Source organism: Adiantum capillus-veneris, chromosome 16 (genome assembly GCF_014529385.1).
Source record: "Adiantum capillus-veneris isolate H3 chromosome 16, ASM1452938v2, whole genome shotgun sequence".
In the NCBI taxonomy this organism is placed as follows: Eukaryota; Viridiplantae; Streptophyta; class Polypodiopsida; order Polypodiales; family Pteridaceae; genus Adiantum; species Adiantum capillus-veneris.
In genome coordinates, this window is record NC_140946.1 from 55175164 (window position 1) to 55200881 (window position 25718).

At 43.8% G+C, this 25718-nt stretch overlaps 1 protein-coding gene across 1 annotated transcript; it reads right to left on the minus strand.

Moving 5' to 3' along the window:
- Window positions 1–248: 248 nt before the first annotated feature.
- LOC147439066 (protein yippee-like At4g27745) lies at window positions 249–21112 on the minus strand. Its single transcript, XM_086485002.1, has 2 exons — window positions 20956–21112; window positions 249–666 (listed from the first exon to the last, which is right to left on the minus strand). Exons 1-2 carry the CDS (start codon window positions 21049–21051, stop codon window positions 439–441), a joined length of 324 nt encoding a protein of 107 aa, XP_086341128.1. The 5' UTR covers window positions 21052–21112; the 3' UTR covers window positions 249–438.
- Between the last annotated feature and the right edge of the window lie 4606 nt (window positions 21113–25718).

The window sequence follows — 25718 nt, forward strand, 5'->3', positions numbered from 1 at the left end:
ATGACCTCAATTCCACAAGTTGATGTGCATCCCTAGAAGAGTGGCAAAACGACCAGATGTCCTCCAACCCTGACAGCACATACTCATTAAAGACTCTATCCTAAATGACCACAATTACACAAGTTGATGTGCTACACACATTAATGTCTCCTTACAAATGCTATAAGAATACGTTTTTAGAACATCATCCAATGGGGCTCAGAGTCAAGTTCTAAACGTCAGCAAGAATACAACCAAGAGAAAAAGTATTTTAGCAACATTAACTTCACATTGATACAAACCAGTAATCTTTACAATTTGTTTATTTTTGTGTTGGCCAATCAACTGCTAATGTTGCGAACGGTGACGTAATTATCTGTAGAATACACAGGTTGGGTTCATGAAACAAGACACGTATGTACAAAATTTGCACGAATTATTTAAGCTAGGGCAGAATGATCACCGATCCTCCCTCATCACTTTTGCTTTCTCAAGAATATACTTGCCCTCTTTATACTTCTGGCTCTCTTCGTAGGCTTTTACATATTTCCAGCCAAGAACCTCATGGCATTGCAGGCATAAAACATCCGCAACAGTGTGCAACCCCGTCATCAGATGCCGATTCTCTTTTGGACCAATCACAATATTGACAAGATTCTCAAGCAAAAAGGCCCGGCCATTTCTCCCCTGCAAAATGAAAGAACACTTTTGTCAAGCTAAATGATCAATACGATTTGAACAAGCATCATTACAGCCCATGCAGTTCAAATTGCAATGAAACAAAAAAGAAGAAAAATCATTGCTCATGCTTTTTGCTGCACATTTTAAAAAGGTAGGTTTGGGTTGCATTTTTTTCTCAACAGCAAGTGGCTGTGTTCTATAGCCTTGAAGGTCCCTTGATATCTGTGTTTTCAGCCTCGCAAGCTCCTTCACACCTGCACGTTTCCTCCTGAAGTATTTCATGCATTATTTTAGCCGTGGAACCAGGGTGGTCTCGTACGGTCCTGTACGTTTTTACACGTACGAAGATGTGCAATACTAAATGAACTAAACAAATTTGAGATGTACGACGGCGTCATGTACGTTCACCAAAAATAAAAATAAAAAAATCTTAAGCCCAAGGCCCAGGCTCTTGGGTTTAAACTTTACTCTTAAAGAAACTTGACATTTGTACAAATTACAATACTACAATGTAAAGTGTCAAGAGAATGAGCATTACATAATGTTGAAATTAGGGTTGCAAGAAACGCACACAGCTTGGAGAAGACGAAGGAAGCTCAAGGCACACAACTAAGAGTGTATTACTTAGTATGCAATGGAAAGATAGATAGCCCTAGAGTGATGGGCGTATATACAATTCACAGGGGGGAAAACCTCCTAAAGAGGGAAAAAATGCCCCGGCGGTCCTAGTGTGTTCACACACATCACTACCACATGTATATGGTAACAAATTCCCCCTGGAGTGATGCGGTGAATGAGAGTTGGCACATGAGTAAAGGGAAGTGCCATGCCCTGAGGACATGATCAGTCCACAAAGAGGAGTAAGCCTAAAGCTTTGCGGAAAGCTTCGAGCTTCTCACGAGACAATGCCTTTGTGAAAAGATCTGCAAGGTTGTCCTGTGTTGGCACATAAGCCAAGCTGATCTCTCCTGTTGAGAGCCATAGTGATAATGCACCTCAATGTGCTTTGTGCGAGCATGAAAAACTAGGTTTCTCGCAATAGCCAATGCACTCTGACTGTCGTTTATAGATAGTGTTGGCAGTGTCTTGTCCAACACCCAAATCAGCTATAAGGCGTCTGAGCCATACACACTCAACCATAGCTGTGAAGACTGCCCTGTACTCAACCTCACAACTAGAAGTGGCCACAGTAGGTTGCTTCTTGCTCAACCATGATATACATGAACTGCCAAGCATTAAAAAAAAAACCACTAGTGGACACTCTCGTGTCAAAACAACCAGCCCAATCTGAGTCCGAAAAAGCATGTAAGTCTAGCGGCAATGATCCCCCCCTTGGGATAAAACAAGCCAAGATGTAAAGTGCCACTAAGGTAGCGGAAAATCCTTTTGACAGCCTACCAATGCTTACACCCTGGGCTCTGCATAAATCTGCTGACCTGTGAGACTACAAACTGAATATCCGGCCTCGTATTACATACATAAATGAGGCAACCAACAACAATTTGGTAAAGAGTGACATCAGCAGGATCACCAGCATCATGTAGACTCAACTTCAAACCTGTTTCCGTGGGAGTGGCAATAGGTTTGCAATCCTCAAGTCCAAACTTACATAGCAATGTCTCTATGTAACTTTTCTGACACGAGGCAATACCACCATCACACTGCTTAAACTGTATACTCAAGTAATGATGCAACAGCCCCAAATCTTTCATCTTGAAAGTAGCATGCAAATCAGCCTTAAATAGCAATATGTCTCTCATTTGGTCCAGTGATCAGCAAATCATCGACATAAAGAACCACAATGAGAAGTACATCACCCTCACGCTTTACATACAATGTGCTTTCCGTTGGACTGCTACAAAAGCCTTGTTTAACCAAACGAGTGTCAGCTTTCTCATACCAAGCACGAAGAGATTGCTTCAACCCATACAAAGCCTTCTTACATCTGCATACTTTGTCCTCTTGTCCTTTCTTGACAAAACCCCGAGGCTGCGTTTCATAAACTTCCTTAAATATGTCACCATTCAAGAAAGCAGTAACAATGTCTGATTGATGTACATCCCAACCAAAATGAGCTGCCAATGCACATAGAAAATGCACAGTAGTCATACAACAAGTGGGAGCAAAAGTCTCTTCATAATCTATGCCTTTTTGTTGTGCATAACCCTTTGCAACAAGTCGAGCCTTATGGCGATCGATCTCACCATCCGGCTTGCGTTTCAACTTGTACACCCACTTCGTACCAATGGCCTTTTTGCCAGGAGGCAAATCACATAAAGTCCATATGTCATTTTCTATAAGTGCATCATATTCTAATTGCATGGCAGCCATCCAATTTTTTGAATTCTGTGCTTCATCAAAAGACAGAGGTTCCTCAACATCATGTAAGCTAGACACAGCCAAAGCATAATAATCTGATGCATAAGATGCATGGCGAGAGCCTGAACGAGTACGACTAGACAAAGGTGCATCCAATTTACTATCACGCAATGTATGCACCAGCCATTTGGCATACCTCTAGCCTGCTCATTTTCAGCCCTTTCCTCATCAAGTACATCATGTACATCTGCATCAGTAATAGGCTGCTTTGTAACATTTTCAGAAACCCCCATAGGCTGTACATTTGCCTCATTGGAACATTCGAGCTTCCACCACTGAAAAGAGGTAACAAAGTGTCATAAATATCCTGTGAGCTTACATTATTGTCTCTAGTACATGACAGCAAGGGCTAAAGAGAATTTTCCACAAACACTACATCCCGTGAAACCAGAATACACTTTGTTTGCGGATGATACAATCTATAACCTTTGCTTTCAGCACTATAACCAACAAAAATACATTTGACAGCCTTATCATCCAATTTTCTGTGTTGTGTTTGTGGCACCAAAGCACATGCCAAACAGCCAAAAACACGCATGTGCTCAATAGAAGGCTTTCTATCATGCCATGCTTCATATGGAGTAATAGATTGCAAAGCTTTCGTAGGACACCTATTAAGTACATAAGTGGCACACATGATGGTCTAAAGCCAAAAAGAATGCGGCAAAGCTTGACTTTTGATCATACATCCTGCCATTTCCGTAAGTGACCTGTTTTTCCTCTCAGCAACACCATTTTGTTGAGGTATATAAGACAGTGCACATTGGTGTTTTATCCCACGACTAGCCAGAAATGCATTAAATTCATGAGACATATACTCCCCTCCTGAATCGGAACAGAGGGTGTCCATAGTACATTTCGATACATTTTCAGCCATAGCCAGAAATTGTTTGAAGCACATAAAAACTTCGGACTTCGCTTTAAGCGGAAATACCCATGCATGCCTGGAGTAGTCATCAATGAAAGTCACGAAGTAAAGGTAATTGCCCAAGGACACAGTTTGCATGGGCCCACAAACATCACTATGCACAAGCTGCAACCTGCATGTGGCCCTAACTGAACCATCCTTTGGAAACTTCGGACGCTGCATCTTACCCAAAATACAGCCTTCACAAACATGTTTGACAGGTGCTTCAAGAGGCGGCAAAGAAGCAACCAAATTAGATTTCTGCAAACACAGCAAACTGGCAAAATTTAGATGACCAAAACGTGCATGCCAAAGTTTTGCACCTGAAATAGCCCTTGAATCTGCAACTGTATTTGCAAAATTTTGTCCACAATTGTCATACAAAGTGAGCTTATACAGCCCACGGCACAAAAGCCCAGATACAACAATTTTATCACCAAAACTAAGATCATGAACTGTACATCTGTCATCCACAAATTTGACTACAAGTCCAAGTCTAGCAAGTGCAGATACTGACAAAAGATTCTTCTTGATCCCAGGTACATAAAGTGCATCAAAAAGTGTGAAAGAACTGCTATTTGCAGCAATAAGCACAATCTTTCCAACTCCCTGAACCGGATAAGAGGCATTGTTGGCACAAGTGACTGAATTCCCATGAGGGACAGACTCGAGAGAGGTGAACAATTCACGATGTGAGGTTATGTGCTTTGTAGCACCACTGTCGAAATACCACACATGTGAATCTGTAGCAACTGACATGCATGCATCATGGACAGCAGCATTGTAAGTGCACTCTGCACTAAAAGCCCATTCTGCATTAACATCAGCATCACAGTCTTCTTTCAAAGAAGACTCAACAATGACTGCATTTGTAGTGGAACCAGCGTTTGCAGTGGAACCACCCTCTTTCTTCTTAGCTTCTTTGGCCTTCAACTTAGGACACTGCTTGATCAAGTGATCATTAGCTTTACAATAATGGCAACGCGTCTTCTTTTTGCCCTTATCACCAGAATTGCCAGACGAAGTGCTACCAGCAGAAGCATTGGGAACAGAAGTTTTGCCACTCGCAGCAAAACCATAAGAAGTGGCTGCATTGTTGTTACCACCCTTTCTTTGAGAAGCAATAAAAGCTTGTTCAACTGTACGCTGTCTAGTCCTGTTTTTTTGGAAAGTTACAATAGCAATGTGCGTAATGCTTTAGACTTGACAACTTCAGGATTTCCTTGGGTCATAAGTCTCCAAGTACTAGCAAAAGTCTGGTAAGAATCTGGTAAGGCATCAAGAACAGTCTGCACAAGGAAACTGTCTAAAATGACTTCACTTGCAAAAGTAAGTTGCTCATTGATATCCTTGTGCAATACTACCTGTAGTGGAAACGGAGGCCGAAATGAGCCCGAATCAAAAATCTGACAATCCCGAAATTTTTGTCGACCTGCGAACGCTCGCCAAAGCTCACAAAAATCGGAGAAAGTGAGCAGGCGTATGCTAGAGCTGCTGGCGACTAGGCCCGGGGGGACGCAACCTGCTCTGATACCAATTGTTGTAATTAGGGTTGCAGAGAAACGCACACAGCTTGTAGAAGACGAAGGAAGCTCAAGGCACACAACTGAGAGTATATTACTTAGTGTGCAATGGAAAGATAGATAGCCCTAGAGTGATGGGCGTATATACAATGCACGCGAGAAAAAACCTCCTAAAGAGGAAAAAAATGCTCCGGCGGTCCTAGTGTGTTCAGTGTTCACACACATCACTACCACATGGATATGGTAACACATAAACCAAAATGATAAGTAGAGAAACGTCGAATTGAGAGCTTGTAAGTGTTGGAGAACAAGATGGAGAGGCATTAAATAGGAAGAGGCTAGAGCATGAGAGGGAGAGCATAAGAGAAGTAGCATCCAATGTCACATGGGCTTCATGTGGAAGAAGAAGCATCCAAAAGCTCAAGGAGCCCCAACAATGGAATCCAATGAGGGCAAAACTGCCTAAATTCGGGCCCCAAAAGTGCCTAAAAAGATGTGTTCAATAGTCAATGGTCAATAGTCAAAAGGCCAACGGCTAGAAACAGTCACCCAAAAAATTGCCGAACAGAACGGAACGAGACGTTCCGTTCGGCATACGAGAACTACCCTGCATGAAAATCACGCAACTGGCTTGAAATGCCATTCCTTGTTACGGATCCTCACATCTGAAACACAGAATGGGGATTCGGAACAGGAAGCTAGAATAAGAACAGGGAACGGAGACCTAAATTGGTCATTACTATGCTCAGCCCTCTTTTTTTTATCTCCTCTTTATGCTCTAATACTATCCTCTATGTTAAAACTAGGAACCCTAATCAGATTAGGGTGGATAGGTTACTGAAGCATTCATTACTTCAACGTGATTAGAGTTAGTACACACAAGGAGTTGTGCAATGAGACAATGATAGATTGTAGGCCCATATAACTCAAATGTTGATTCCAAAAAGAGTACATGAGTGGCTCTTTGTATGGAGTTCAAAGAATGTATCAATAATGACATTATGGATGATTCTATCCTCAAGAAAGCTCCTGGGTAGGTCTTTGGTCCTGGTGACACATTTATATACCCGGTGCATAGATTGCTACTGCTAGATCCATTGTCCCTTGGGTGAAAATATTTGGCAGCAAGGTTCTTCTTTCCACAAATAATATAAGAATTTATGAGATAGGTGCTAGTGCTTGGCATCTCTCTGGATTCGTCCAATTGGTCACGGTATCTCCCAGGGATAGGTGATATGGAGTGAGGGTTGTTCTGTGGCTGTGCCCAGCCAAAGTGAGGTAGTTTTCGCATGTCGAGATATTTCTAGCCATGTGTAGTCCAGGTTTTGGCTATTTTCATGGTCCTTTGGCCTCTTCGGATATTTTTCCCTAACCTTGGCCTATTTTTCCCCGGAGCCCTATGGGCCCCATCTGCCCTAAATCACTATTTTCCATATTTATGCCCTATTTATCCATGTCATGGGGCTGGATCAGTGAGTCGGGTAGCCTCTGAGGGAGAGTATATATGTGAGGTGAGGCCAGGGGTGCCTCTTTTGGTATATAAAGTAACCTTGTAGGGTGCCCCATTGTGGGTAGCATGTGGGCATGGGCAGGCAGCTCTCTAGGAGGGGCTGATTCGTGTTTTTGCATCAGCCCACCTTGCGTTTTTGGAGCAGCCTACCTGGAGTTTTCTGGGCAGCCGACATAGCTGCAGGTGATTGCACCCCTCGCATTTTTCCTCTCAAGCAGCAATAGCCTAGAGGCTAGCGATCCCATATGGAAGGCAATGGGCACTCACCCAACGGTGGTGCAGTCCATGGAGAGCAAAGACTTCATGACACGTTGAGGGTAGCATCACATGGCAGCCTTGGTGTATTCATCTCTCCCTCCTCAATCGGTCTAGCTGCCAAGATGAGGTGCATCTTGATCTCTCAGGATGCTTCGGGTTGTTGCCGGTGTCAAGGCCGAGTCAGAGGTCTCCTGTGTAGTAGCAGTAGCAGTTGTGTGTATCAGGGGTCTATCCATCGAGGGCATAACAGATCTATGCCGAACCCCACCCTTGGTCACTTGTATGTGCAGCTCTCTATCATGGAGAGCCTTTCACATCTCTCTCTCTCTCTCTCTCTCTCTCTCTCTCTCTCTCTCAAATTCTCAGATGTCCTCTCTCTTTCTACCTCGCCTTGGATGCTCGATATAGGCTGAATTGGTGCCGTATTGAACTTGATACTCCCATCTCCATGTGGTCAGTGTACACACACATAGAGAATGGTGGACACAGGTGAGGCAACCTCACTTTCTCCGAAACCTCTCTCTCTCTCTCTCTCTCTCTCTCTCTCTCTCTCTGTGGTTTGCAATCTCTCATGGACAATATTCTTGATATCCGACAACAGATTAGTTAAGATCCTTTGGATGACACCTTTTCACACAGTGTAGGCAGTTGGTGGGGACATCTAGTTCCTACTTCCACAATCAGCAACATATACAGGCTTCTCCAGTACATTTTTTTAAAGAGCTCCAACCTTGGGGCATTCCATTTCAATCTTCGCATACGTCCCCTCAACAGTTCCTTTACTCTCACTTTGAAAATTGAGTATTGGTACTATGTTGTGTATTGGATATTGCTTGCCCAAATGAGTGGGTACTCTTTTATAAAATTGTAATCACTAAGAGGAATGAAGGGCTGAAAGCTAGCTGCAAAAACATAGATCTGCCGTGCAAAACACAACAAATCTATTGCATAAAGCAAGGCTGAAAACACAGATCTCAATGATGCCGACGATGGACAACAATGGGAGCACTCGATGCCGGTGAGGGAATTGCCGAGGAGAGGCTCAATGGGCTGCCAAAGTACCGGCCTGCAATGAAGATGGCTAGCGAGTGCAGATCTATGCCAATCCAACGAGGGAAGGGCTGAAATCTGAAAATGCTAGGGCTGATCTGTAGGAATAGCAAGCACTAGGACTGAAATCCACAAACGCTAGCAGAAATGGACCAACAATGCTGGGGCTGATCTGGTCCGAAAACGAAGGAGCTGCTTTCGTCCAGATTGCTCAGGCTAAACTGCAGCGCTCCCAAACTTACGCCAAATACGTTGGCCTAGCTGCTCCTTTTATATGACTTTTGGTCAGGTCAAGAATTTTAGGTTCGGTCGGTAAAAATGTGTAAATGAGCGCACACGGGTGATAATTCACTACTAGGTGAACCATTTGACAAACCAAATGGACCGAAACGTTCCTCTAACCTAGAATTACATGTTTGTCATGCCAGATGCCCACCTTAGTGTAATAACATCTATCAAAACACTTGAACAATCCATTTATGCAAAAGGGATCCAAAACTAGAAAATTGGCTCTAGAAGTCGATGAAGCATGTCCATGTGGTACATAGAGCCATGTACACGTGACAATCAGTAGCAAGTTCTCGTCGGCATCTTGCAATCTAAAGCAAATACCTCTCTAGCGATAGAGAGGGGGCCCTCGTAGGGGGGATTTGGGACCCATCCAGTGTTAGTCTTCTTCTCTCTATATCACTCACAAAACCTTCACTCAGAGTATCATTCTCTCTTCTCTCTCTTCTCTTTTGCATATCTCATGAAGTAAAAGGACCCTTGAGTACACACTGAGCATTCACTATAAATCACTTCTGTTGCACATTACAAATTGTTGAATATGTTACAATGATGATGATTTGTCAGGTGCAGCGGAATTGAAATGGTGAAGATCTAGGTTTTACGTTTCCACAAATCCTTCACTTCTTTTCCTTGCATTGGTGATTCCTTCTAGCTTGAATGATGGTTCCTTTTACTTTTCCCTAAAGAGAGGGAAGGAAAGAGTGCGGTAGAGATGTATAGAGGGAGAGAGAAAGAGAGAAAAGAGCAGAATGATACTCGATGGGGTCCTAACCAACCCTCTCAAGGGCCCCCCACATCGTTGCCAATGTAGTATTTGCTTAAGATTGCGTAAATGGAACGTACACACAATGCAATACCTCAAGTGTAGACTCTATTGACTCAAATGACAACTATGGCCGCGGTAACTCCTCAAGACGAGGCACCTCCGGGCCTGATTTGATGCACCTTTGGATCCTTCTCAATGTGGGATTGAGGATGGCCACCAAGGGGAAGATCTGAAGCTGAATTGCGCTCCCAATGTGAGAGGAATGAAGGGCTGAAAGCTGGCTGCAAAAACACAGATCTGCGACGTAAAACGCAGCAGATCTCTCGAGTAAAGCAGGGCTGAAAACGCAGATCTCGATGATGGCAATGATGGACAGCAATGGAGCACTCCATGCCGGTGAGGGAATGGCCGAGGGGAGGTTCGATGGGCTGCTGAAGTACCGGATCCCAACGGGAATGTAGCGAAGACCGATCCAAGCCGTTCCGACGCAGGGAGACCGGCTGAAATCTGAAAACGCTGGACTGATCTGCAAGGATGGGTAGAGCTGGGGCTGATCTAGCGAGGAATTCCCAAAACGCCACTAGCTGATTTGCTGCTGCTGCCAACGCTAAGGCTGATCTGGTGACGTCAAGCCAATACGCTGGGGCTAGATGTGCAAAACGCTGGGCTGTTGGTTCCCCAAAACGTTGGCTGAACGGCAGGGCTGAAAAGGCTAGGCTCTTGCTCTTCTTGCTAGCGCTATGCACATCTAAAGGAAACGCTGGCCTTCTTGCTCCCTTTATAGGCTAGGGATTTTACTTATTAACTTGCTAAGGGTCAGGTAGGGAAAACTGTCTGTAAGGTGAAGCGGAGTGAATGTTGAACTTTGCTCAAGATGAGTGCTCCAAACTGTGCTCAAGGTTCCTTTTACTTACGAAAGGAAGAGCCTTCCGTTCCTTTAATGAGAGAGTACAAGTGATCACAAACAAAGTGGATAAACACTGTGAATGAAGGTGCTGAGACTGAGAGATAGAGAGAGAAGAATACGACACCAGAATGTTGTCAAAAACCCTCCTCCGAAGGCCCCGCTCTCTATGGCGAAAGCGGTCTACTATTGATTGCACAAATCTCTACAATGCTTGGACTTGCCGACGATGTCGACGACAATGAGGACGAGGACGAGGATGAGACCGGCTGAAATCTGAAAATGCTAATGGCTGAAATCTGCAAATCTTTATCTGTTGAATTCTGACTCTATGTCGGTGACGATGTCGATGACAACGATGCACGACGATGCGCTGAAAACGCAGATGCTGAAATCTGCGTTTTCCGGGCTGAAACAGTAAACTTCGCGGGCTCTGACCGTGCGGCGAGGATCTACTACAAGAAGGTGAGATATGTGAGGTTTGAAGGTCGTTCTGCTGTGCTCAAGTGCTGAAAACTGAAAATGCTGATGCTCGCGCCGGGAGATGTCTACAAGACAGCTTTTTGGACGACTTTTGGGTTAATTGAGTTTTTGGTGATGCCTTTTGGCCTAACCAATGCTCCTGCAACATTTAACCGGATGATGGCCAGGATTTTTCGAGAGTACAGACTATTTGTTGGCACTTTCTTTGACCACATCATTGTTTTCTCCAAGGATGAGGCAGAACATAGAGAACATTTGCTACAGGTCTTTCAGGCATTACGAGATCACAAGTTGGTGATTAATGCGAAGAAAATTGAATTTTTCCTACCCGAGATACACTTTTTGGGACAATGTGTCTCAGCAGCAGGAGTGCAAATGGACCCGGCCAAGATAGAGATTATTCGTGATTGGCCCGATTTAAAGAATGTCCATGAAGTTAGAAGCTTCTTGGGCTTGTGTTCGTACTACAAGCGGTTCATTAGAAAGTTTGCAGAGATTGCTTCTCTTTTGCATATCCAATAAATCTAGAACCACTGAATTGGCAATCTCTGATTGCCCGTCAGTCTACGGGTGGAACGATGACGAGAACTGCAACCGCGTGCCAATGATCTCCCAAATTGCCTTCCAAAACAAACTCGTAAATCTGGGGTCTCTGTCGGAGACAATCATCTCAGGCATGCCATGTAACCTGAAGATCTGGGCCACAAACAGTCTCGCTAAGTGATCCGGCTTGACTGTCTTCTTCACTAGAATGAAATGAGGTTGCTTGCTAAATCTGTCAATAACAGTCCAGATACCATCGTGACCACTCTGTGTTCTCGGGAGATCAAAAATGAAATCCATTGAAATACTTTCCGAGGGGCGAGTGGGTATGGGTAAAGGCTGTAACAATCCCTGTGCTTTATGCCTGTCAAACTTGACCTTCTGGCATACCAAGCAACTGCGTACAAAATCGTCCACATCCTTCTTGAGTCCCGGCCAAAAGAAGTATCTCTCCACACCTTTCAAGGTGGTAGCTATGCCGCGGTGACCCGTAAAAGGTGGACAGTAGCATTCGGTCATAACCTTTTTCCTTAACGGTTGTGTAAGGCACAACATGGTTTTCCTCATCAAGTAGCCATCCCGAATGGAACCCGCTACCATCTCCCCATTCTGTATCTGAGTGAAAATATCTGCAAAATCTGTATCTGTTGCATACTAATCGACCATATCCTCGAAGCTCCTACGATGGATCGCGGAAATAGCCAGAATCAACGGCTTCCGGGACAAAGCATCTGCCACCAAATTCTTGTGTCCCTATACATCGACAATCTGAAAGTGAAACTGTGACAAGATGTTCGCCCACCGCATCTGCTTTTCCGATAGCTCCTTGTGTGACAAGAAGTAGCGTAAACTCTGATAGTCAGTGAAAACAGTAAAATCCGCTAATGTCGCCACTGAGTAAGAGCATGGATGACCGCCAAAAGCTCTTTCTCATAAATCTGTGTTGTCAATTCTCGCCTTGAAAACAATCGGCTTTCATAGGCAATGACATGGCCTTCTTGCATTAAGATCGCACCCAAACTATGACCACAAGCATCACAATATACTTCAAATGACTTCTGCAAGTCCGGCAAAGTCAAAACTGGTCCTGTAGTCAATTTCTCTTTCAATTTCTGAAAGGCAGTCACCTCTGTGGGTTCCCACGAGAAAGGGACTCCTTTCTGTGTCAAGGCCTTACATCTTGGATCAGAAGACTCAATGGGAAAAGTATTTACCTTTGGTGGAATTTGCCTACAATAACACGATACACTCTTCGACGGGAAGGCGCCATTTGAGATTATTGAAGGTGCTACTAAGGTTCCACCCTTCCTAAGCACGAAAGATAAGATTTTTGAAGCCAACAACAAGTACACGCGTGACTTGGACACGGCTTTTGCCAAGGTCCGTGAGGCTTTGCAGAAATCTCAAGAAAGACAGAAAAAGGCAACAGATCGCCATCGTCACGATTTGAAATTGAAGGAGAACAATTGGGTGCTCTTACATTTTAAGAAGGCATGCCTGAGAAAGAAAAAGGGAAAGGGGAGGCTTTTTCCAAAGCTTAGTATGCGATACTACGGACCTTGCCAGATTTTCGAAACGATAAATGATGTCTCCTTTAGACTGAAGCTACCCAATACTTGGAGGATTCACAATGCTTTTCATGTGAGTCTCCTGAAGCATATTGGCACATAAATACAAAAAGATTAAGGGTAAAGTGATAAGGCGGTTCTTGGTTAAATTCAAGAACTATCCTGCATTGGATGCGAATTGGATAGAGGAGGAGGACCTAGCAGATACTCCTCAGATTGTGAATCTTTACCTTGAAGCATTTGGATTAGCATAGTCTACTCTAAATGGAACCCCGAACTCGCTTGGGGGGGAGTTGCTCCGCTCCTTTGTCAACAGATTGCCTCGATTTTTTATATTAAAGTCACTGATGTCTCTTTGAGTTTCAAGGATATTGTGGGCTGACAAAATTCTGTTGTATGACTTTATGAACTGGAATTCCCGATAATATGATACTGATTTGTTCTTGACTTGTTTAAGTGCAGGAACTAAGAGACGAAATGACTGCAGCATTTCGGTCTAAAAGATCTCAATAGGCATGGTTGCAATAAGGATTAGTCAATCGGGCATCTAAGAGGTCCCGAGTGGATCTAGATGCGATTGCTAAACATGTTGCCGATAAATCATGGTCTGAGATACGAATTAATTTTGAATGTGATTTGTCATGTGATGTCAAGTGATGTCCTGTGATGTTGTGTGATGTGACTATTGATTGGTACATGTGCTAGATGTGTGTTCCTAGTGCGTCGGTACTAACAGTCAGTGTCTGCTAAGACAGTTTATGGCTTATGTCTGTTTTGCAGGCGTAATCGAGGGCAATTACAATGCTTTCAAGAGGGGGGTATGTCACAAACTGCTGACGTGGCTGCCCAGTACGCACACCCCCCCTCCCTAGCAAGGGCAGTCCCGGAATGCTGGCTGAAAAGCTGACGTGGCACTGCCGTACAGTCTCCCGGAAAACGCGACGGAATCTGCGGGCTACTGATGTGGCAGATTACGTACGGAAAAGAAAGTAGTGGCAGCTTTTGGGCTGCGCTCTACGAGAGCGAGAGAGAGAGAGAGAGAGAGAGAGAGAGAGAGAGAGAGAGAGAGAGAGAGAGAGAGCTTTTGCTTTATTTATTGCAAGGCTTTTGATTTACTGCTTTTGGCGTCTCTTGTTAAACCTTTATAAGTGTGGGCGAGTGAGACCCTCGCACTCCCTTGTACTTCGAGTTGCAGATTAATACAAAAAAAAATACCGAAAGGGGCGCCAATCTTTGGAGCCAATATCTCTAGGCACGGAACTCCGCCGGGCCGTGTCGAATCAATTGTGAATTGTGAACTGTTTTGAAGTGAATTCCTATCGTGTCGCAGTAGAATCTTGACTTGGAGTGTCCAAGTCTGTTACGTGGCTCCTTCGCACAAGAATTCTTTATAAATCCCTCCCCTTGTAGCTAACTCACACAAGACCTTTGTTAAATAAGGCTCACCCTTGACAATCAAACTCTCTCATGTCACTTTCACACATAGAAAGACTTAAACTTTCTGGAATTCCGAATTTCAAATTCTAAACCTACTTCCCACTTTTTTTCAAACATCTTCCCTCCTAAAACTCACCTTACTTAAACAACCCCCTACTCCCTTCCCAAGCTTCTTTACCATCTCCAATCTCCCTAGAAACACCACTGATGAGCTCTCTAGAGAGCGTTTGGTTTCTACTTCCTCCCCCCCCCCCCCCCCCTTTTTTACCTCTCTTCCCCTACACCAGCATCAAGCTAGAGTGTCCTGCACGCTTGGTCGTTCTTGATATATTTATTTATTGAAAGCAATGCCACATACATGAACAAGGCACCTGTGGAGAAGAGAGATTACTAAAGTACAAAGAGAGGACATCTGACAAAGAGAGAGAGAGAGAGAGAGAGAGAGAGAGATTTGGAAAAGGCTCTCCATGCTGATAACAACAATTCATACAAGTGACCAAGGGTGGTCCGGCACATGCCCAATGGATAGACCCGAGGCACACACAACTGTTGGGTTAAAGGCCCTAAATGATCTTATTCTATATTTTTATACTTTGTCCATGTTCATGGACACATTTTTTAAAGTCACTTATAATAAAAGTGGGTAAGCCCAAAAACACACTAATTGAGTTTTCCCCAAATCGTACAAGCTCTCTCTCTCTCTCTCTCTCTCTCTCTCTCTCTCTCTCTCTCTCTCTCTCTCTCTCTCTCTCTCTACCTCTCTACTTCGATCTCTAGCGCTAGCTCTCTGTGCACTCTTGCCTCTTGCTTCTTGTCCCAATCCTGCACTACATCGCGACGCGCACCTATCGGTACCCTCTGCACTTTAAACTGGTATCAGAGCCCTAGGGTTTCAAAACAGCTCTGCGCAGTCTGCTAGACAGCAAGTTAAATTTGCTCTCCCGCGGTCAATTTCGCTTCCATCGCGAAGCCCCTTGCTTCCGGAGTCGAAAAGGTCACCAAAATTACCAAAACAACAGGCTGTTTTTAGGTCAAAACAGGTAACTTACAGGTTATTACAAGTCAAAACAGCAATACGCATGTGTACCAAAGTTGTGGGATCACATGTATTGGTGTTTGTCGCGACAAATTGAGTGAAAAGCTGAGTATAGGTGCTTGAAATTGCACATTTCAGCTGAAATTTCAGATTTGGATTGTTTCGTGTAAAGAAATTGTGGCTCTTTGTATGCAAAGTCTTGTGGTTGCTACTATTTACTGAAATTTTTAGTCTATTGCATCTCCCTTGTATACACACTTGTGGTTGAATTAAAATGGCTTCTTCCTCTTTCCCATCTGGCACTAAAAGTTTGATGGAAATCGAACGGTTCGATGGTCAAGGCTTCGATCTTTGGTAAAAACGCATGCAAGGTATCCTTTTCTAAAGGATTGTGAAGATGCATTAGAACAGAACAAGCCGCCAAGTCTGTCTGACGAAGAGTGGGCCAGGTTAAATAAGAAGGCTATGGCCTACATCAAAATGGCTATCAATGATGACATTTTGACGGACATCAGCGTTTGGACTCTGCTTATGCAATATGGCAAAAGCTAAAGTCCAATTATGAAAACACAACGCCTGTGAACCAGGTGCATTTGATACGAAAGTTGATGAATATGCAGCTTGATGACTCGAAGTCAGCTTCTGAGCATTTGAGTGCTTTTACAGGTGTGTTGTATCAATTGCAGGACAGTGGGCTTCAGTAATTCGATGATAAGTTGAAAGCTGTTTTCTTGCTTATGACATTGCCAGATACTTGGGAAACCTTGGTTGTCTACTTGAGCAACAGTCTCACCCTCACGTATGACGGTGTGAGAGGGTCTATTCTCAATGAAGAGATTAGACGTAAGTCTAGTGGGGAAGGTGGCAGTTCTCCCTACAATGCAAGAGGTAGAAATCAAAAGCGTGATGCGGGCAACAGGACTCAAAATAGAAGTAAGAGCAAGACAAAGGATAAGGATGTCACTTGTTATCAATGTGGCAGAAAGGGTCACAAGAAACCCGATTGCAAGTATTTCAAGAAAGAGCAAAAAAGGAAGAAGGAAATGCAAAATAAGAAGAAGAAAGATGAGAAGAAAGGTGAAAAATTAGCAGGTGATTTCTCCAGAGATGCTAAGAATGCAAATGTATCCTCTAGTGTGGTCATTGAGGAGTTGTCAGACGTTGAGGAAATTTTGGTTGCGCCTTCATGCCACTCAGATTTGGTGATAGCTAATGCAGAAGACATGCTTATCTCAAAGAAAGATGTCATTGATGCATTGCTTAATGCTAATAATGGCCTATCCCAGTCATGGATAGTGGATTCCGGTACTTCATTCCATGTGACTCCATCTTTGGAGTGTTTTGCTACATATGCTGCAGGCAATTATGGCAAGGTGTACCTTGGTGATAATTGCAATATTGAGGGAATGGGTACTATGCGTTTGGCTCTTAATGATGGTCAAGAGCTTGTGTTGAATGATGTCAGGTTTGTACCAGGCATTAAGAAAAGTTTGTTATCTGTTGGTCAGTTAGATGCACATGGTTATACTACTATCTTTGCTGGGGGTTCATGGAAGTTGCTTAAGGGCTCTCTGCTTGTTGCGAAAGGGTCTAAAAGAGGTACTTTGTACTATCTTCGATGCAAAGCTTTGCCTGATAAGTTTCTTGTTGTTGCTGAAGTTGCTTCACACATGGAATTGTGGCATAAGAGACTTCGCCATATGAGCCAAAAGGGTATTGATGTGCTTTCCTCTCTGAAGAGGGTTGATAAAGGCAAAAACTTGGATTTTTGTAACGATTGTCTTTATGGAAATCAAAAGAAATCTTCTTATTACTCTGGCATCTCTTGCAAAGCTAATCCTCTTGATCTTATTCACTCCGATGTATGCATTATGCCTGTTAAGTCTTTTGGTGGTGCATTGTATTTTGTTACATTCATTGATGATTGTACTAGGAAAAGATGGGTGCATTTGTTGAAAAGTAAGAGTGAGATTTTTTATGCTTTTAAGAAGTTTCATGCTTTTGTCACTACGCAAAAGAGTACTAAGCTTAAATGTCTAGATCTGATAATGGAGGAGAGTATGTATCTGCTGAATTTCAGCGTGTTTGTGATGAAAATAGGATTAAAAGGGAGCTGACAGCCCCTTATAATCCGTCTCCTAATGGTGTGGCTGAGAGGTATAATTGTACTTTATGTGAGTGCGTTGCATGTTGTCCACCGATAATCTTTCCCAAGAGTTTTGGGGGGAGGTATTGAAAACTGCAGTTCATATTTGCAATCGCTCTCCTAATAGTACGCTGAAAAATGACATTCCAAAGGAGGTTTGGTCTGGCAAACCTGCCTCTTATGATCATTTGAGAGTATTTGGCTGCGAAGCTTTTGTTCATGTACGCAATGACTTGAGAACAAAGCTTGATATGAAGTCCATTAAGGGAGTCTTCCTAGGTTATGGGGAAGAAGGTGAAATGGACATAGAGTGTGGTTACCACAGTTTAGAAAGGTAATACGCAACCGAGATGTAGTGTTCAATGAGGCAAAATTGCTTAAGAATGCTACAAAACCTTATGCTGACAAGAAAACAGTCAGATTTCAGCCTTTCGTGCCACCATTGATGTTGAAAAAGAGCCTCATGGTGCATTACCGCAAGCTGAAATTGATAATCAGTCGGTTAACCTTGAGCCAGAAGAGGTAGGACATGATACTGATGCTCCTAATGAGGATGGACAGCCACCTGACTAAGATCCATACACAGGATAACCCTACAGATGTTCTCACCAAGAGTTTTGCTAAGGCTCAGCATCAGCATTGCATACAGCTGGTGGGAGTTGGTTAACTTAAAGGCGTCATTTATGCCTTTAAGTGGGAGGTTGTTGGGTTAAAGGCCCTAAATGACCTCCATTGTATATTTTTATACTTTGTCCAGGTTCACATTGAACCAGGACACATTTTTTAAAGTCACTTAAAATAAAAGTGGGAAAGCCCAAAAACTCACTAATTGAGTTTTCCCCAAATCGTACGAGCTCTTTCTCTCCCTGCTTCGATCTCTAGCGCTAGCTCTCTGTGCACTCTTGCCTCCTGCTTCTTGCCCCAATCCTGCACTACATCGGGGCGCGCACCTATCGGTACTCTCTACTCCTGCAAGAGACCACTAACACGGTCTCCACATAGGCTGTCCTAGCCTCCTGAGAAAGTAAGGCTCTGGCAATATCTCCTAGCAAGAAGATTGATACGGAGGGAGAGACAAGCCTCATGGCATGGGTGCAATCTAGAGGCTATGGCATACCTCCACTCTGTGCTTGCACCTCATGTGGTGCTCTACATCTGGATGATCACCTCGTCTCATCGTAGATGCCCTATAGAGGCAAAACGCAAGGTAGAACCCTTGTTGCCCATCTGATCTGTCGGGTCCTATTGCTTAGGGAAAGGGCTAGCCAAAAAAGCCAAGCAACTAGCATCCCCCCCCCCCCCCCCCCCCCCGGGGTCACCCTAGGGCTATCTACTAGGGGCACCCTACATACAAGAGCACATGCAAAGACACTCTACTCCCTGTACCCCTGCCCTGCATATATGCTCCCTAGATCCCATTTTGGCCAACTGTCCACCAGCCCCCACAACCTAATAAATGGGAAAATAGGGAAGAAATAGGCAAGAGGAGCCCTTGAGACTCCCCAAAGCCTCCTTAACATTAGCACAAGCAATTTCCAAATCCTTCATAAAGTGATCTGCCTGAAACATCTTGTACTTGGTGGAAACAATGGAAGAAACCTTTTTGCAACCCTCCACAATTTCAAATGGTACCTTCCCCGTCGACGTATGAAGAATGTTGGTGTATGCAAACTCCACCAATGGCAAATACCGCTCCCATTGAGACTTATGTTCTAAGATCTAACACTTTAACAAATTCAAAACCATTGAATTGGCTCTCTCTAACTATCCAATGGTCTGATTCAAGCTGGGGACTCAGCCAAATAGATGAAAACATCTTCTAGAACTTTAACCAATTTCTAGGCGCTTTCCCATGGAGTAAAAGTGTAGACCACCAAGTCTAGGCATTCCCTTTTAGGTGGGATGCGACCTTTTGAACCTTCGAGGCTTCATGAAGTTGCCTTCGAGAAAGCAGTGTCAAACTGTTGTATGAAGGACAAAGCTCCATGGGCATCCTTGTGGCTCGAAAAGTGCCGGCAAAAATCTATAGATTATAGATCCTCGTTGAGAGTGTCGTCGCGTAAATCACCAAACTCCCCATCCGTTGATATGTTGCTGTTGAAATATCCACCCGCAAAGCTATAAGCCGGACATGCTCCCATTCTTAATCAGATTCTCTATCAAAATCCAAGTGTGCTCCAAAAAGTCGGACCGTCCTTCGTAGAAGAAAAATCAACTCAAGCTTTAATACCATTGCAACCAGCTTGGCACCGACAAGATAGTAATCTCACAGCACCACACGAACAGAACACAAACTTCAACATTTGCACTTCAACACTCAAAGTAGTAGAGACGAGGCCACAAAATTCCGCTTCCAAATCCACTCGCTCAGAGTCTAGCGCCCCTTTTGGTATTTCTTATTATATTGGTAAGCACACAATACAACTGCCAGGGAGTCACTTATACACTGATTTGCAAGCAACAACCCCCAAGGCTCGTTATAAAGGTTCTAGTGAAAAGCTATGAGGTCCAAAAGCTAGGCGCCCCAAAATCTTCCTTGCGGCAAAATAGTCGTGCTGAAAATCTCTCCAAAATAGCCGTCCAAACAGCTATTGCCACGTGACGTTCATACATCCCGAGAATCTTCACGTGATTTGCGGCAAAATTTCCACCATGATTTATGGGACAGCTCTGTCATTGTCCGTTCTTTTCATCCAATATTGTTCACATGTGACAACTAGGGAAATTTGATTGGTCCAGGTATGACCTTGGGACAACTAGAACCAATCCATTATATAGTACAAAGTAAGAAGTAAAAAGCGTCACTCGCCTGATCGTGAGCAATTAAGCCAGATCTCAATGGTGTGCTACCAATGGTCTCTCCTACTCAAGATATCCCTTCCAAACATAATGGGAGACCCAACATCTTCATTCTAAATAACAAGTGATCATGCCCTTAGAACAGCATCCTCAATCTCAAGAAAGTGGAAGGGTTAACACCGCTGCAAATTTTATACTACCAAGGAGTGCTGACTACATCCAAAATCTAAATTGCAAAAGGTTGAGGCTTGGTCTAAAAAAGTCTAAACGCCAATCTAAATGAATTTGCTGTCCTGATCAATGCTCTCTACATCTTTAACTCATGAACTCCATATCAATGGTTGCCTCTCTCTCTCTCTCTCTCTCTCTCTCTCTCTCTCTCTCTCTCTCTCTCTCTCTCTCTCTCTCTCTCTCTCTCTCTCGTGTGTGTACACGTTCAGATGTGTGTGTGTGCAAAACGTGGAACAGGAACCAATGAAATCAATTTGGTCTTTTCAGATTTGTTGCTATTCTTTGAACATCCTCTGCTCCCTTCTTCTCTTCGTCCTCATCTTCTCTCTCTTGCACACCCATTCACAATCGACACTGAAGCGGTTGCGATGCTCAAAAAATTTGAAATAACAGCGAAGAGAGAAAAAGAAGAAGGAGCAATTTTTAAAGTCGTAGAAAGAGGGGCGAGGGAGCAGTTTAAAAACCTGGAAGGTTTTGGAGATGATGTCATCGTGGGCGGCAACAGGGCAGCGGCAAGAACTGCAGCTGTAGAAGACTGCGCCGAAGAAACAGTCCGCCATAGCCAGACGACTCTGGAGCTTCACTAGGCCGGCCACTCTCTTTTGTACGCAACTGACGCTCTTTAATTTACTTTAAAATCTTTTATATAGCGCCCCCTTCTTAGTATGTGGCCTGGTGGCCCCAATTCATTTTTAATCCCTCTATAAATGTAATGAGTAGATCTCTCATATTCACTCGGGTGATTCGTTCGCATGCAACTCGTCGCCACTCATGGGACTCTCATGACTCTCTTTCTTTCTCAATTCGTCACCACACTCTCTCCCTCTCTCTCTCTCTCTCTCTCACTCAACCATAGCTATTGTTGCAATGCAAATCTGCTCAACTCTAGAGGAGGATCGCCCTATGCAGTTGATGTTGATGATTGCCTTGTGCAGTTGGTGTCTCAGATTGCCGTGTTGCACGAGAGAGGGGAAGGCGACACACACACACATTAGTACTTATCTTTCTGTTTATTTCCTAAAACACTATAGTACCCATTACTGCTATCATCTTTGCTATATATTTCCACTTAAGCTATAGCTTAAAAATAATGCCTATTTTGGGGCTACCCTGAGTGGGATGGAACCCCTAATGGGTTATGATGGCAAAACCACAAACTGGGCAGTTTTTTAGATGGCAGCTATTAACTTGGCTTAACTTTTACTCTACAATTGTGCCTCACTTACCCCGCCATGCTAATGGCGCGGGCTGCTCTGCTCTACAGAACCGGACCTCATCAGAGTCGGCTGTGTTTCGTTTCCCCAGGAGGAATGGCACCTGGCCTACTCAATGCTTGGTATGATGTGGATACTGCTCGCTACACGCCTTGAGTGATCGTGATCTACCTTCTTCTATTTAAAGAGGTGAGGATGCATTCTGCCTCTCACTTAGCCTTGTGTGTGTTTTATTTGCGTAAACCTAAAAGTGTGGACTGTGTGTATTCACTCTTTGCTATGCCGATTATGGAACTTGCAATGCAACCTACACAAGTCGGTTATTGTATACTGGGCTTGGTATTTTGGTTTTCTCTCCTTTGTACATATTGGTCTAAAGGTGATATAAGCACTCATGCTTACAGGTAGGTATACCTTGTGGCTTAGCCTGGTGAGGCCCACTGTGTGGGTGGCTAAGCTTAACAGTGTGTGGCATTAAATGGTTGAATGGTATAACACTTGGTATGGTTAGCCTATGGTTCATTGATCCCGCTATTGTTTTCATAGCTTTGCTTAAATAGTTCACTATTTTATTTTATTTTTTATGAGGTGGCACCTTAGATATTGGGGGCATGGGATATTTGTTGATTAGTTTGCTTTACAAAGGATGCCGACTAGCCTGTTAAAACATTACTCTGGTGATTCATAAAGTGGTGAGATGTCTTGCCGCGAACGCATATTGTTCATTAAAAAAATGTGGGATGGGGAGTTCTGCCTCGAAAGCATATTGTTTTGGATCTTTTTGGTACTAGTTGTCTACATAGTGTTGTTTGCTCTGACATGATACAAGTCGTGCAGAGGCGTGTTAAACTGGCTCTCCCAGAATTGAATACCATATCATGAAGTTTTTATGGCTAATAAGTTGACGTCTCATATTGCGGTACCGCACGAGAGAGGGGAAGGCCACACACACACACAGAGGCTAATAGAGCAACAGCAAATCAAGATACAAGATCAAAGCATTTAAGAGGTGTGTTAAATGTTTTGCAAATGCTCTTGCACTTGAGACCTTCACAAATCTGGTCGTGGGGTTGCTATGGGTAAAGAGGGCATGAGGCAGTGGTAGCACATCCCACGGTGTTGGACGCATGGCTTAGCACACGGAGTGGAATGAGCAAAGAGCATCAAGGGTGGTGAACCACAGCTAGAGACACCAGAAGGTCTGCGAAGGCAAGGACAACAAGCAGGGAACAGACTGAAGGAAACTTTGAAGCATCTTAAAACTAATATATTTTGTTTTAAATAGGATGGGGGGAAAGGGGAACACACTCGGCAATAAATTGTAAGCCTCTCTATAGCCTAGGATAACCACTACACCCTGGTCCACTCGAGTTCACCTTTGAAACTCAAAAGTTCGTCTACAAATCTTGCACACAACCGTGCAAACACAACCTTCGCACTAGCAAAACTTGTTGTCAGCTCCCACACAACAAAAACCACTCTCTTTCTCTCTCTCTCTCTCTCTCTCTCTCTCTCTCTCTCTCTCTCTCTCTCTCTCTCTCTCTCTCTCTCTCTCTCTCCCCCCCCCCCCCCTCACAACACGGGTCTAGAGAGGCACACACTTCTCAAACTGGCACCACACAGTAGGGACATAGAAAAGACGAGAAGGGGGAAATAGGGGAAAGAGGTAACACCAAACTCGGCTATGATTTCTTCAATTAACCACAAAAAACAGATTCACTGGTGCCGCCTTGGCCTGGCTTCCTTCTCGGGAACGCAAACAAAAGGGCCTTTGTTGGCTCAGAAAGCCCTCGAGAAGTCCTCTGTACAACCGTTAGAGACCTTCTTCGCAAACCATATGCCCAAAAAAAGATTTTCCTTCAGTGCTAGGGGGGCCCCTTCCTCTTCTTCTTCCTCCTCTCCGTATTCCTTCTCCAAAACCATCCGCTGATGCAAAACGTCGATCCCCTTTTGGCGTGTGTGAGTCCCCCTTCATTCCTCCTCCTCGTCTGGCCCTATATGGAGCCTTTTTGGCCTAAAACCATATAAAGCATACATCTCCGCTGCCAATTTGTCTGTTAACCCTCATGGATCGGGTTTGTCGGTCCAATATGTGTGTAGGTGATCGTCGATGAGAGGTGCACCACTTATCTTATTTTTATAGTAGTTTTGCAACAATCGGCCACTGTTGGTGCCCATGTGTGAATGGGTCAAACTCTTATAAAAGGTCCATTTGACCTAAAAATCCTCATTCTTGGAGGTGCAAGCTAAAAAGTGCTTTTGCTCCATCTCTGTCTCCTTCTCCTTCGTGTGCTCACAGGTGTGTGTGTCTGTATGCTTGAGAGAGAGAGAGAGAGAGAGAGAGAGAGAGAGAGAGAGAGAGATAATTGTAGCGACAGCAAAGCGGTTGAGCGTGGCATCGATGGCGGCTCCTTCTTCTTTGCAGCATAGGATCCTTCATGACGGAAGCATTAAGCGGTGAGTGACACACCATTATTTCTTTGAGCTTGCTAGGATTGTCTAGTTGTGTGCTTGTAGTCTTTCGAGGCTTGCACACAGTGCACAGGCAAGTTCCCAGCCTACAACACGTGCGACAAAGCGCACATTTTTTGCGCCGCTGCTGGGGATTGCCTTGCACTAAGTTTGAGGAGCACTCAGTGCTACCTCAAGAAGCCTTCACTTATGCCATTTCTGTGTTTTTTGCTGAGTTGTGTAGATCTGCTAAGTGGATGTAATGCGCAGGTTTGTTAGAATCTGTTAGTGTTGAAATTTACAGGTTTACTGTTAGATTTTCTAAGATCTGTAATGTGCAGGTGTTAGTAGATCTGTTAGTTGGTGTAAATCTGTAATGTGCTCTGTGAGTAGATGGAGTACTCTGTGAGTGAGCAGTTTTGTTGTGTTAGTTAGTGTAAACAATGAGCACTAGAGTAGACAGTGAGAAGATTGACTCTCTATGAGTGTGCAGTTCTGTGTTAGACAATGTTTGAGCAGAGGTAATTAATGTTCAGTAATTGTGTTAGTTGCAAAAAGGTTAGGCAGAGCTGCTAGGAGCTGTTGTGTGCACGTGTGAGCTCGACGCACACGCGCAACATTATCCACTAAAAGAACGAATTTTGAAAAAAGTTTTTTTTCAAGTAAAAAAGAACAAAAACAAAAAAAAACACTCGGGATATCTGGGACTAAAAAGAAAACTCAAAACAAAAAGAAATATAAAAAAACCTTATCTTAAAAGGAAGGATAGGGATCATTCCTCCAAGCACGAGCCTGAGCCCATGCCTCACTCCTCAATCTTATGATATACTATACACACTATTTTATATATAAAAACTAGGACCTCAAGTAAAGGGAGGGCATGTGGGACAAGTTCCTAAAGTTCTCCACCATCCCCTTCACACTCACCCTTTGGACTTACTAATTCTAGTCCTCTTCCCACCTAAGAAAAGAATATTTTTAGGATTCCAAGGACTTTACATAACCAAATTGGGGATTGGAAAGCATGGCATGTCTCCCTAGCCAAGACGCTCGTTTTGAGCTATCACACGCCATATCCCGTGGCTTGGTTAAAAAAAGGGACAAAAAATAACAAAAAAACTGGGTTGTAAACACCTATAAAACTAAGTGAGCGGCCTTCACGTGCACTCACCAACGCTTCTAGAGTGTTGAGGTCACATGCACCTATGCTCTGGTCGTGTGCTAGAGGATGAGCACATAGAGAGTGTCTTCGTTTAAGGGGGCACTCATTATTCCTCCACCTTAGGCCTAGGCTCTAGGCCCTCAACGGGAACCCAAAGTAGTATCATTCAGGATCCACATATTGCGTCTAGTGACTCTTCCTCTGACTATGACATCATGGAAGGTTACTCGATGCCTAATCCCGTGTAAGATCCCCAATTTTTGGGTCTCTTCTAAAAATAAGAAAAATAGCTTTCAATATCTATTTTGCCAAATTTTGACTTAAGATGATTGATTGACGTTATTGGAAGGTTCTAAAGTAAAAAGAAAGTCCATTTCCATGTTACAGTAGGTTAAACAGA